Below are 14,987 nucleotides of genomic sequence, written 5' to 3'. Positions count from 1 at the left end.
AGGGAAGAAGAAGGTTCAAGAAAGTGATGATGAAGAAGATGAATCGACTAACTCGATTTCGGAGTACAATTCCGATGCTTTGATGGCAAGCATGGATGATCAGGAAGAGTTGGTTGGGTGCTCGGGATCATGGGTCTTGGATTTGGGTTCTTCCCATCATTCCTCACCATGCAAGGAGTTATTTCGGAATTTCAAATCCGAAAAACATGAAAAGGTCTATCTTGCGGATGGCAAGGCAGTGGAAGTCATGGGGAAAGGTAGTGATGTGAGTGTGAAACTTAGTCATGGTGGCTCTTTGGAGTTGAAGAATTTCAAGTCCATCCCAAGGTTGAAGAAAGCTTGATATCGGTAGCCCAACTTACTACATCGGGTTACAAGGTTGTGTTTGATGGTGGTTCATGGAATATTGTCAAGGGAGCTATGATCATAGCTCGTGGGACAAGGACTAGAACACTTTACACCATGGGAAGCACAATAAAGGGCTCCGAGGGATGAGAAGTGTAAAGTGTCTTTTGGTTGGGAAACTATCGATAGTGGGTCAAGGGATGAGAAGTGTGGTGAAGCGGTATCTCGGTGGCAAATTGACCGGTAAAGCGCACAAGGTGAAGGACGGCACACAAGAATGTTGTGCCGGAAATCCTAAGTGGAACAAAGGGTGTATTGTTCGAGTGGGAGCAATGTGAGTTTGTTTTTTAGAACAATGAGAAGCTTCTTTGGCTTAGGTGGTAATTTTTTTTTTTTGAAGTTTGATGAGATTTAAATGTGCTTCTTTCGTTAGAGAGAAACTGGTTATCTTCCTTAGTTGTAGAGGAAAGGATCTTCATGTAGCTGTGCTTGTCTCTAAGGTGATCCGACCTCTTGGGTAGGAGGGTGTGTAGGTTCATGGAGTGATGGTGTAGACTTTGATGTCTTTTGTATTGGAGTTGGTGCAAACTTCACTGTCAGTTTCCTTGGTGTAGAGGAGATGTGTTGTCATGGGATGCTTGAGGTATGCCATGGTTTGGATATGGCTAGATATTGCTTTTGCAGTGGGAGTTGTGTGTATGATAATGAATGAGAGGATGCTGAAGGTATGAAGTTTTCTTCACTTACACCTATCTCCAAGTGGGAGATTTTTGTGTATATGGCTCATATAGAGCTCATGTATGTGTATGAGGTGTGGAGATGAGGTTGCGTAGAAGAAAACGTTGAAGAAGGGCTGCATAGGGGCTCACCCGATCGGGTCAGACAAGGCCACCCGATCGGGCCCGAGATAAGCATAGCAGTAGGGGAAATCATCAGTCTCCCGATGACATTGGGCTTGGTCGCCCGATCGAGCGGAGGACCGAATACGTCTCAGGCATTCCTCACCCGATCGAGCCAGCATACATGATTCAGTTTCGAGTTAAGTTCCCGATCAGGTGTGGGGGTGTTTTTGTGCGGTTTTCGTTCCGAAAACGCATTTTTCCCGAGGGGGTATAAAGAGATGTCCTAATACATCTTTTATTGTATTATTCATCATTATTCACATAATAGAGAGAGAGAAAGCTATAGAGAGAGTTCTTGAGCGCTTTTCTAATCTTTTTTGAATATTCATTGATTCCTAGTGCATATTCGTGGTTTTACTCCTAGTTCTTGGGTTTTCACGTAAAAGTTCTTGTGTGTTCTTTCTTGCTTTGTTATTTGTTTTTCTAGTATTGTTTGCTATTATTTCTAAATTGATAGTCAATAAAGCTTACAAAAATTACATACTCCTAGGCAATTTTTGGAGAGCAAAGAGATAGAGAAAGAAAACAAAAGGGTCTCACATGATAGGAGAGAGATAGAGAGAAGTTATTACCAAAATGAAAGTGTAATATTTAATTTGAAACTTTCGAATACAGAAAATGTCACAACCAAATTGGAATGGAGGAAGTATATCAATTCAACATAGAGGAATTCTTTCATACACCCAGATTTAAATTTGATACTACGATAATAATTTACAGCATTCCCTACATTGATGAAGATTTTCTCATAACTAACAGCAACAACAAACAAATGCACAACCACAGAAAACACACGCACGTCGCTCCAACATTTTTACTGTCGTTCTACAACCCAAAGCACACTTCCTTGGTTAAGAAAATGGCAGACTGGTGTTCCAGGAGTGGCTTTCAAAGCTACGAGCCCAGGGAATCGTGCGTCCCACTCAGAGGTGTCCATGTGGCATACTGTCGCAGCTTCAATCCTAGTCCTATCATGAACCCCCTCAAGGGTAACCATGTAAGGCACTGTGGCCGGACGTTGGTGGCATAGGAAAACAGCAAAGGGAAATTCCGCTTTGTGGCAAGTAACTACTGATTTTTTATTCTTTGTGACCTTTTTCACCTCTACCATATGGTACGGCTGCAGATTACTAGTAGGATTGAAATATTTGCCTTCCATAGTTGTTGAGAACGCTCGAATGCGATTTTGGCTGCTAGACTTCCCTAGTTTAGATTGTACAAAATCAATCATGCTCTCTAGAGATGTGATACATACATTATCGTCTTCAGCCGCGTGCTCGCAAAGTTGAACTGTGTGCTTAATCACTTTGGCAGCTGCTGATTTTGGGCTTATGAAAAACTGAGCGAGAATGATCGGCAGATTGATAGACTTCAAAGTTGGAAATCCTTCGACAATAGTTCGTGGTACGAAATTTGCCTTGCCAGAGTTGAGACTAGGGAAGCGGGGAAAAACGTGTAGTTCGCTGTTGTTAGAAAGATCCTTCTCTAGGAAATGCAATGAAGTAGAGTCGCTCGTCAATTTAGGAGGTCTTTGAGTAGCATGGCATTTAAGTATGTTAACGTCTTCTGATATATTGGGATTATTTGTCATAAATTGAGATGAAACAGAGTTGCTACCTGCCACAGGCCCACAATGTAAGCATGAATATGTAATTTATAAAATTTTGTGTATTACATGTTTTACTAGTTTTGTCCAAAACTTAGCTCATATGTTTTGTTTATGTAGAAGAATATGTTTTTGTAGATTAAAACTGAATACTTTTATTTAAATCTTCATGTTTATTTCCAAAACTGTACATATTTAGTTTATTAATTATAGTTTGAGAATATTATCTAAACTTTTCCCATTAGATTTGCTTAAAAACAATTGCATTCAAAATTGGTATTTTCTTTTTTCAAGTATTTCCTAGAATATCCTACAAATAATCAAGGTGGAAATCTTTTCAGGAGAACGACACATGTCTAATAAATTTGTAACATTGTAATAAATAGAAAGATATTTTATTCTGGTTTTTAGTCTAATATATTGTAATCGATAGATAGATATGTGCGTTTTTACTTTATTCAATCTTATGTCTAACAACACTAACTATATGAGAATTAACGTGTAGCACATTTTCGCAAGTGTCATTAAATTGGCCATGTAGTTTGATGTAAATCAACGTATGTAATAATGATCTAATCATGTTTTTGTTAATGAGAAAATAATATTAAGCTTTGGTAACTTGTCTTTTGATCATGATGAATATAAGTATTTTGATTAAAAACCAAATCTAATTTTGTTTTGTTTGAAATTTTAGTAAATATGTATATTTTATAAAGGAAGATTAGTCGGAATAGATTATTTATATACCACTTTTTGAGAAACGCAACCTTTTATAATTTTTCTTGTCACCTTAAAATTTTATATTTTTGTTAAAAACAACCTTACCCTATTCTTTACCGTTGACCCGTCGATTTCCAATTGTTGACCCAATCTAATCTCCCATGTTCTCTACCCGTGCGTTGGATTTTTACACACTTTTGAGGAGAAATGGTGGGGAAAGGTTGGAACAAGGAAAAATCTAACGCACATGCATGCAAAATCGATATAAAAAGGGGAAATTCCCATTGGTAACCTCGTACTTTTGCTGATTCTCACTGGTAACCTCAAATTTTTTTAAATCCCATTGGTAATCCTGTACAATATAAACATTCTCAACCATGACTTTGATGAGGAATATTCCATTAAAAAAGGAAATATTCCGTTAGATTAACCCTTTAAACCACAATTAATCACCATAATTAAACCCTAAACTCAATATAGGCAAATTGGATCTTTTTTGCAAATTCCGACCTCGAAACCAACCCTAACAAGGGCAAAACTGCCCCCTATAATATTTGAATACCACTTTTAAAATTTTGTTTACATCATTTTGTTTTTCCACGCGAATCGAGGCACTTTCGGTACGCAAATACACGCAGATCGGATCGTTTTTTACAAATTCCGACCTTGAAAACGGTCATATTAAGGGCAAAATTGACCCCTAAAATATTTGAATATCATTTTTTAATTTTTTTTTCATCATTTCGTTTTTGCATGCAAATTGAGGTACTTTCGGTATGTAAATACAGGCAAAACATACCCCTAAAATATTTTATATCAATTTTTAACAATTTATTTTGTTTCTAACTAATGAATAATTTTTAAAATTTGCATGTATTTGCATATCGAAAGTACCTCGATTTGCGTGCAAAAACGAAATGATGTAAAAAAAATTTAAAAAGTGGTATGCAAATATTTTCGGGGTCAGTTATGCCCTTGTTAGGGTCGGTTTCGAGGCTGAAATTTGCAAAAAAAATAAAGATTCGATTTTCGTGTATTTACATACCGAAAGTACCTCGATTTGCGTGCAAAAACGAAATGATGAAAAAAATTGAAAAATTGGTGTTCAAATATTTTAGGGGTCAGTTTTGCCCTTGATAAAATCGGTTTCAAGGTTGGGATCTACAAAAAACGATCCGATTTTCCTGTATTTACATACCGAAAGTATCTCAATTTACGTGCAAAAACGAAATGATGAAATTTTAAAAAAAAAAGTGGTATTCAAATATTTTAAGGGGTTATATTTTAAAAAACCCCTTGAATAGGGCCGGTTTCGAGGTCGGAATTTGCAAAAAACGATTTGATTTGCCTATATTGAGTTTAGGGTTTAATTATGATGATTAATTATGGTTTAAGGGGTTAATCTAACGAAATATTTCCTTTTTAATGGAATATTCCTCATCAAAGTCATGGTTGAGTATGTCTATATTGTACAGGGTTACCAATGACATTTAAAAAAATTCGAGGTTACCAGTGAGAATCAGCAAAAGTACGAGGTTACCAATGGGAATTTCCCTATAAAAAGTGGTGTGTAAAATTCCAAAATTCGGTTGGTCAACATTCGAAATGATTGGTCAACTCTTGAAAATAAGATAAGGTTATAATATCTCGCAGTTGAAAATAAAATTTTAAGGTATTAAGAAAATTATAAAAGGTTGTTTCTTGCAAAAAGTGGTATATAAAATGTCTATTTTGAGAAATTAGCATTTTTATATATCTATGACATGCTTATGTGCTGTTCGTGCTATTTTTAAAAGTTACTCTATAATAGAGATAGTGAGATGATTAGAATGATTGATTTAAGCAATGTATACGATATTTCCAAATGCCAATATTGAACTCACCGACAGCAGGAAAGAACTTCATAATTGAAGGTGGTATGAGTACTCCTTGTAATTGGGAATTCCAGTAAGTAGTTAGGCTGTTACTCGCGGCTTGGGTACTTGCCACCACTATAGCTAGCTAAGAGAGAAAGAGTATGTGTTTAATAGAGAATATATGTATATGATCACACGGTTCCACAAACATACTCTTAAGTCTTAACAACATTCCATGTAAATATTTTTTTTTTTTAAGGTAAGATAAAGGTGGCTCAGTTGAGGGAGTTGAGGGGATAAAGGAAAATTTTAAACGAGTTCCATGATGTTTGGTCCTACATCTAAGAAATATGAAATGAGAAGCGATACCACTACTCCACCACCGCAACCTCATTCCATGTATATATTATCTATGTATGGATCTATCATCAACGTATGCTTATATGAATACATGTACATATAGCAATGAGTTATTTAGAAATTTTCTGGAGACATACTGCGGCACAATTTACAAACTTTGAACCATCATATGGTCGCTATAATCACAAATAAATACTTTACAATGATTACTTCGACAGATCTCTCTTATAGTTATATTATATGACATTATATTCCGTGAAATATTTAAAATATCTCTAATCTCAATCTATAGGCCAGGCTTAAAGTAGAATGATTTCGGCACACCAAGTCTCCAATAATTAAGAAGGTATACTACTAAAAATTGATTAGTATTTAGAAACTTCATGCACATATATATATTATCATGCTAAACACCTTAGAAGAGTGTTAGAAATATGATGAGAGTCGCCTCAAAAAACAAAAAGAAGTATCATGCAACACATCAATATGAAAGTGTTTGTCCAGAAATAAAGTGAAAATTTGAATGCTAATAACACAGTTTACAGCGAATCTCTATTTTACTGCACAAAGTAATAAAAAGTACACTATTAGTCTAGGCATCTAGCTAACTGGAACTACCCTCAAGTTGAAATGTCAGAAATTTAGATGAATATGGCTACATATACTCCAAAAGCATATAACTACATACTACTATATGGGAGTACTAAACTACTAAGTAAGGAAAAAATTATGCATGTGTTAGTTGTTTTACATACGAGAAGGAGAAAGCGAAGTAGCTTCATACTGATGGACTAAAGTGAAGATCGTACTCGAGGATTGATGAGGACAAAAGAGATTTAGATCATTTGTGTGGGCAGGTTTACATGAGAACTTAGATGCGATACATATAGAGAACTACAAGTATGTAAAAAACCAAAATAATTGTAGCATTGCTTGACTATCTTACTATAAGCCAACTCACAGCTTGCAACTTTTATTAGTGCACTTGTCAGTTACTGCAAGTTGCATTCTGTTCATACACTATTACAACTTGCTAGTTGAAGTCCAAGATAAAGGACTACCTCATATTGCTGCGGCCGGTGTCGGCCACTAGATTTTATATACAATTATTCAGAGCAACCTTCTCATAACCCTTCAAAACATTGAGAGGTTTTGCAAATAATATGAAAAGATGATGTCTTACCGAGTGAAATTGGGGAAGCACACCCAATATACGTGCACGTAATGGCGGATCTTGACCAACAATTTAACAAGGACCGAGTTGATAAATTAAAAGTTTTAGTGTAAAATTTTAAATGGTGAAATAAAAACACTAATACACACCAAAATATAAATATACTATTATTAATGGCTACAAAGAGCTTATAGCTAATGTAATAAATCAAAATTTCAAAGGTGCAATTTTTAAGAAATTGTTTCCATTTATTTATTTGACCATTATGAAATCTTCAAGAAATTGAGTAGTTTTTTAAGAAATTGGAGGTATAATTCATTAGCAACTAAATAAACTACTCTAGTAAAAAAAAAAAGAACTAAATAAATTACCAAATTGCTTTCTTAAGTAACAAAAAAAAAGATAAATTTATATTTTATGATTGTTAGGAATGATTTGAGGAAATAAAAAGTACCATTATTATAGTTGAATAAAAAAGGAAGTTTTTTCGAGAAAAAGTAGAAAATAGTACAATCAATGGAAAAGATTTTTCTAAATTAAGCAAATTGATATAAACCAAAGATTAAGGGGAAGGAGAAAGAAAGAAGTAAAAAGGAAAGAATGAAAAGAAAAAAAAGAAAAAAATATCAAAGAGAAGCATTAAATTTGAAGGAAAACAAAAAATCAAAATGTGTTGAATCAAGGTTCGAACTTGCCACCTTAAGCACTTAAACTTCCATTTACACCTTGTTTTACTGCCACATTGCAACTGTTTGTTTTGGGACATGGATTGCAATTTGCTTAATTTATCTTATATAGTTATGGGGAGCCAAGCCCCCACCCGCCCCTTTCTGCCACTACGCACGCAGAAGAAGGAGGACAGTCAAATCTGGACCAAATAAGAGAGGAAGGCCCAATAGGGTAGCAGGAGGATTTGTTTGTGGGGAAGTTTGGACCGGATAAGGAGGGTTGGGTAAATAATCATCAAAATCATCGTCTACAAAGTCATATAGGGGCACAAAGTGTGGTGGGAGAAATATTAGTGTCTTCAAGAACTTTAAAAGGAAACACTTCTTCAAAAAAATTCATACCCGGAGAAACAAAAAAGTCCTTAGAATCCAAACCAAATAAACGACAACCCTTCTTACCATTGGGATAGCCCATAAAGATACACTTCCTACTTCGAGAGGCAAATTTATCACCCTGAGTTTTCTGATTATGTGCAAAGCATAAACATCCAAAAGTTTGAATGTGTTCATAATTAGGTAGTTTGTCCAACAAAAACTCAAATTGTATTTTATTTTGAAGAATGGAAGGAGTGCGATTAAAGGTGAGCTACAATAAGAATACTTTCCTCACAAAAATAAATAGGTAGATGAGCTTGAAAGCATAAGGCACGAACATCATTTCAAATATGTTGATGTTTGCGTTCAATGCGACCATATCGTTTAGGTGTCCCCACACACGATTTTTGAAATAAAATGATCAAAGAGACAATTAAATTCAGTGTCATTATCACTTTGCACTATCTGAATGGTTTGAGAAAACTGACGATCAACCATAGCAACAAAGTACATAAACATGTGTAATACCTCAGTTTAGTCAATAAGTAAATTTACCCATACAGCTCGGGAAAAATCATCAACTATGGTTAAAAAATAACGAGCACCACAGAAAGAAACATGTCTATAAGGACCCAAGAGATCACAATGTATCTTCTCAAAATTCCTACTAGCTTTATTAATACTTGAAGGAAAACTATCACGACGATGTTTAGCACGAAAAGAAGTCTCACAACCCTTAGTTAAACTACCCTTACAATTGTGAACAAGCAGAAGTAATTTAACGACTTTTTCAGAAGGGTGACCCATGTGATTGTGCCATAATTCTAAAAGAGAAACAAATCCAGTCACAACAAATATGTTAAACAGTAGAATCAACGACATCAAAGTAATAAAGTCCATCTCTCCTAATTCACGTGCCACTCAGCTTCTTCGTTGGGTCTTGTATGGCACAAGAAGTTGAGTTAAATTGGACAAAACACTGTAAATTATCAGATATTTAGGAAAATGAAAGCAGATTACAACTCAATATGGCAACATAAACGATATTATGGAGAGTGATGGTAGGCGATAAACTAACGGAGCAGGTTTGAGTAGCAAGAACTGTAGCACCATTAGGAAGACGAATAGTACAGTTGGAAATATTGGGGACATCAATCATCCGTAAAGAATTTCCAGTAACACAGTGTGTAGCGCCCCTGTCTATAATCCATAAATTAAATTATTGAGATACTTACCACTCAAGCGGTTGATGAATACTTTGGAATTACCAAGGAGGGCTCTAATAGCGTGCTATTGATTAGAAGTGAAGACATGGGCAAGCTCATCCTCAACATTGGGCCCATTACATGAAATAGAAACATGGGAAGCCCAATGTTGGACTTCAACTAGCAAGTTGTAATAGTGTAATGGGCCCAATGTTGGACTTCAACTAGCAAGTTGTAATAGTTGGAGCCTCCCTAGGTTCTTCATACCCTTGCTCGACAATGTCCCATAACTCTTGAGACTTGAATAGAGTCTTCATCTTGAGACTCCATACGTGATAATTTTCACCCTTAAACATAGGAATTAAGGGTTGCGATGACGAGTTTATACCACCATTTGACATGTTCACTCACTCACAAATATTATTTGAATGACACTAATGAATAACGAAACGCCACTTATAATTTTGATGAAACTCACGAAAATAATAGAAACCGTGAAGCATGGCAGTTTGGCGGCGAGAAGCGTGATGAGCGTCGGAATTACACTTAGAACAACATGAATAGGAGATAAGAGGATCATGGTGAGTTAATTCTCCCAAAAACGAATTTAATCTCTTTGTAATATTGAGAAATAGAGTTTGATTTGGTTTGTTCACACTAGGCAATAGAAGCGAGTAGTTGTTGAATCTGGGGACCATTGACACCGAAAATTTTGTTTTATAAATAGTCCTTTAGTTTCTTGGCATCCTGAAATTTAGGTAGTTTTGATTTAACAACCCAATCAATTGTGTTCATAAGCCATGAAATTATCATGGCGTTAATGGTGGTTCAATCAGTAGGGGTACAAGGCTCGCAAGAGAAGTAATTGTACCATCCAAGAAATAAAATAAATTTCCGGCGAGCTTCTAACGCGGTTTGAATATCACTAGCCCAATCGTCATGGTTGTCAGAACAGAGATAAGAAGGGGTAATAAAATCTCTGGGACGATCTTGAGAGCCAAGGTAGTAACGGGAATTTGGTTCAATATTGAGACGAGTTTTGTGAGGCGGAGGTATGGCGTCATCGCCGGCAATTGTGGTGAACAAGTAGAAAAAAAAAATCTGGTTTTTTAGGGGTTATATTTTGTAGGTTTTGATACCATGTCAAGATAAATAATGAGGCTAAAAAGCTTATGTATTATTATAAATCATGGCCTATTCATAATACAAGTTATCCTAATAGAACTAGAAGTAGCGGTAAAAGTAAAACCTAAACAAAATATGATAATATGTTTAGCACACATAATCCTAATCCTATCTCTATCCATAGATATAAAGTCTACTGTTTTTATTGGTTAAAGCAATGCATTGCATCATATATGAAATAGAACGATATTGACGACCACTAGTTTTTCTATATATCTAGTTGTTGGTCTGGACAAGGTCCAAGAACATTTTATTTACTAATGAACGAGATTAGATTTTTATATATCATTATTAAATAATTTTGAAACATCACTTTTTGTTATGGTTGTAGTAGTCTAATTTATTAAGTTGAACAAATTAGCCATCTTGCATACTTAGAAAATCGAATCCTAATTTTACGAAAAATCATCAAACTAAAGCATTTATTTATTTATTTTTGCTCAAGGCCAAACTAAAACCTTTCAAAAACAAAGAAATGGTGATAAGTTAGGATCCATACATAGATAATTGATTAATAAATAAATCTTCTAGTTTGGTAATTGTTTCATAAAGTTAGGATCCAATTTTTCTTAGTAATAAAAGATAGCTAATTGGTTTAAGTTAATCAATTATACTACTGCAACTATCACAACATGTGATGTTTCAGGATTATTGAATAATGGTATAAAATCTAATCTCATACACCAGTAAATAAACTGATCTGAGGTATTGCCCGACTTGGACCAACAACTAATTGTAATATCCTAAATAATTAAACGTGTTTAAGTAAATAATTAATTATAATGAGTAGTTAAACTGATTATTTTTATTGTTTCACTAATTGAGCAAAACATAATCTAATAATTATAATTAATTGCTAAAAAGAATGTGTAATGATTAATATTAGAGTTCCGTAAAATAAAAGAAAACAAAGTATTATTAACGGGCGGGAAAACAAATTGATTGCACTATATTTTCCTTTAGGGCGAGGAAGTTAAAGCTAAATCTTTTCTTTTTTTGCTAAATAAGTAGATTCATTCATTCATTTAACATACATCTTAGGCCAACTCAATGCCAAACAAACCAACTAGGTTAGACTCTTTGGCATAAGAGAATGAAAACAAATTGCAACCACAAACAACACTTTATCATACTATCATACTGATCTCAACACAATTTACAAACTAAGAAACCACGTGCAATCATTCCTTGAAATGTTCTAGGCAAAACAACATTAATTCTGAGCTTTGTTTCATTCTTTATACTAATCTCACTAATATTAGAAACAGTAGGGATACAATGATTCCAGAAACTCTCAATCCTGCACCTCCATATGTGATATACTACTACTGTCATACTTGCCAAGATAACTTATTTCTGAAATCATGTTTTGGAGCATCTTCTTATTTCTCAAGCATTCGGTACTAAACTTACATGTGAAGGAAATATGAGAATGTTTTTTAACTCTTGTTCCACATATCAAACACAAGTATGTGTAACTAACCCCTTATCTGCATCAATCTTTCAGTGGTACTAGCATGCCGCTTCCTCTGAATTGCAAGCCATGTAATAAATATATGATTACGTGTGCTTTGCATATTCCATACTATCTTCGCCCAAGGAACTCTCTCTTACTCTCCATCAATCTTCTCATATACACTCTTGATAGAATAATGAGTCATATTACTCAATTCCTCTAGATCACTAGTGTAGTATTTTTTCAGTTTCTCCTTCACTTCACACACCTTCTTCCTGTACTAACTTGTATTAGCTTTTGGTGTGTAGCTCCACCAATATGTCATTTCAATATGTAGTGAATGAAGTCATTTAATCCACACGTTATCTTGTTTGGATGAAATGGCCCAAACATACTTGCCTATACAAGCCAAGTTCCAAGTGACAACATTCATAAACCAAGTCCACCCACCTTCTTATCATAACATGTCTGTTCTCATGCAATGTAAAGTATAATGTTGACCACTCCATTAAAATGATCAACAAATTATTGACACTTCTTTTCATCGCCTTCTTAGGAAGTACATATACTTGAGCCAGTATCTATGTAAACTGATAAGCAAAGAATTGATTAATTGTGCTCTAGCCATGTAAGAAAGATTCCTGATACTCCATAACTTAATCCTTGTTGTAATTTATCAATCAATACCTCATATAGTGCTGCAAATCTCTTCTTAGAGCATATGGGAACCCTAAGATACTTAAATGGCAGTGAACTCCTTAAAGAACCTGCAGCTTGTATTATCCTCTACACCTAAGCTTCCTTCATTCCACAAGTGTACATTCACTAGTGGAAAAATGAAGAAGGGCCGTGCTGAAAAAGGCCTGTAGGGCTGCGCTTTTTGACAGCAGCCCTTTCAATAGCAGCCCTTCACTTTTTAAGTAGGGTTACGCTAGACAATCGCAGCCCTTCACAAGGAAGGGCTGCGCTTTTTAGGTAAAAGCGCTGCCCTTCTAGCTTAGAAGGGTTGCGCTTATACCTAAAAAGCGCAGGCCTTCCTACCAAAAAAAAAATAATTTTTTTCGACATTTTTTTACTATTAATCTCACATTTTCAAATCCAGAAGAGAAGAAATTATAGATCTACAATGCAACTAAACCCAAAACAAAAAAAAAAGAACGAAACAAGAAGGAACACAAACTAATATACAGAAGAGAAGAAATTATAGATCTGAAAATACAAGAACATTAATCAAAACAAAGATTAAGAAATTATAGATCTGAAAATACAAGAACTACCTCCAAACATTAACCTAATAATGTTTAAATACATAAAACAAAACCCTAATAGATAATTAAGGAAAAAAAATTCGAAAAACTTAAAATGCCTATTTGGAGCCTCAAACGAACTCGGATGGCTTAAAAAGCCTAAACATCACAGCATAGCGGTGAATTTGACTCGTTGGCCCGTTCCGCTTCCAAAAAGGTATTACAATAGGCAATCGGACTCCGTCGGCATGATTAGTGCAAATCATTTCAGGCTTTTTGTCGCAACGTTTCTAGGAGTTTTTGAGAGAGAAGAGAGGATGAGATAGAAGGAGGAAAGGGAGGAGGGACATGAGAGAAGGAGGAAAAGGGAGGGGAGACGTGAGAGAGGAGAGAGAATGAGGGATAATATATTTGAGGAAGCCCGCTTAATATTTGAAGCCCGCGAATTTTTTATTTCAAATTTTTTTAAGAAGGGCTGCGCTTTTCTTCAAAAGCGCAACCCTACGTAGCAGAAAGGCTGCGCTTTTTTAAAAAGCGCAACCCCTCACTTAGTAGGGCTGCGCTTTTAGGAAAAGCGCAGCCCTTCTGTATGTAAGAAGGGCTGCGATTTTCCTAGAAGCGCAGCGCTACTAAGTGAAGGGCTGCGCTTTTCTTCAAAAGCGCAGCCCTTCTGCTATGTAGGGCTGCGCTTTTAGGAAAAGCGCAGCCCTTTCTTTTTTTTCCCCTAGTGATTACAGATTTGTGTGTATTAGCTTTGAGACCAGATGTATTGGAAAGAGGATTAAAAGCACCTAGCAGCAAGTAAGTAGATGCATATTCACCCCTACAACAAAGGATCAAATCATTTGCTACATGTGAGTAAACTTGAACTCCTTACATCTTGGATGGAACTTTAATTAAAGAAAAAAAATTTGACCAAAAACTTTTGGTCCCATGAAATTCGAAAAAAAAATTCAACTCTCTAAAAATATTTTCGGACAATAAATAAATAAAAATTCGGACCATCAAAAATAAGAATTTTTTTTTTCTCGGACCTTCGTGATATTGGAAAAAAAAAATTCGAACATTAAAAATAAATTTTTGGACCATGAGATTTCCGAAAAAAATATATAATTATTCGTACATAAAAATAATTTTGATCAAAAAAATAATATAATATCATATATTCCTATAAGTTTTCAAAATGAATAAGTAGGAGCAATTCTAAATTTTTTCTTCAAATAACTAGTAAGCTAGTTAGTTAATTAGGCGCCTATAAGTTTTGCTAATAACCTAAAGCTCTTAGATACCACTTTGTAACACCCCAATAATTCTCTTTTTTAGAAAATACTTTTATAATATACAAGTGGAGAATTACCCAAATATTATCGCCCGTGTGATAACGTATCGACTTATTCAGAATTTTGCAGCGGAAAACAATTAACTAAACTTTAAACTTTAATAAGTATTTAAAACAACCAATATAAATGGGTCTACTTAATCAACATAATAAAATATGTTCTTATAAATGCAGAAAATGAATTATACTAGTTACACAGTACATCCATTCCAATTTCTCAATGATGCACATCTACGAACCTGTAATGTCAATGTTATGCTGAATTCGCTCACCAAAATGGGTCATCAAATGATCAATAAGGCAAAGCCATGATCACAATCACAAACAAAGCACGTAATCAGCAAAGCTGAGTACTACATACTAAAACATAAGTAATCCTAATATGATACAAAATAATAACGTGCAGGGATAAATAATAATATAATCATATAACATTATGCAGACAACTCTTACTGAACCAAACTCTAAACATCTTTTATTACTTTAATGGAATAGTTATTGGAACGAGTTGACTTATCTACTAATGCCTTCATTAAGAAGACGAAATAC

General features: G+C 34.8%; 1 protein-coding gene across 1 annotated transcript; it reads right to left on the bottom strand.

Annotated features, from left to right (window-relative positions):
• Nucleotides 1-1,837: 1,837 nt before the first annotated feature.
• On the bottom strand, nt 1,838-6,697 carry LOC104897132 (BURP domain protein RD22). The gene is made up of 3 exons (XM_010683954.4): nt 6,545-6,697; nt 5,457-5,574; nt 1,838-2,864 (listed from the first exon to the last, which is right to left on the bottom strand). Exons 1-3 carry the CDS (start codon nt 6,569-6,571, stop codon nt 2,062-2,064), a joined length of 948 nt encoding a protein of 315 aa, XP_010682256.2. The 5' UTR covers nt 6,572-6,697; the 3' UTR covers nt 1,838-2,061.
• Nucleotides 6,698-14,987: the final 8,290 nt, after the last annotated feature.

This window comes from Beta vulgaris, chromosome 6, assembly GCF_026745355.1.
Source record: "Beta vulgaris subsp. vulgaris cultivar EL10 chromosome 6, EL10.2, whole genome shotgun sequence".
In the NCBI taxonomy this organism is placed as follows: Eukaryota; Viridiplantae; Streptophyta; class Magnoliopsida; order Caryophyllales; family Amaranthaceae; genus Beta; species Beta vulgaris.
The sequence above is the reverse complement of the archived record's forward strand: the minus strand, read 5'-3'. Positions and strand labels throughout refer to the sequence as shown.

Coding starts and splice junctions, on each gene's coding strand:
- LOC104897132 (XM_010683954.4), bottom strand. CDS start 6,571: ATGAAGCTACTTCGCTTTCTCCTTCTC. Junction 5,575..6,544: donor TACTTCGCTTTCTCCTTCTC/GTATGTAAAACA, acceptor TTTCTCTCTTAG/CTAGCTATAGTGGTGGCAAG. Junction 2,865..5,456: donor GAAGTTCTTTCCTGCTGTCG/GTGAGTTCAATA, acceptor GGCCTGTGGCAG/GTAGCAACTCTGTTTCATCT.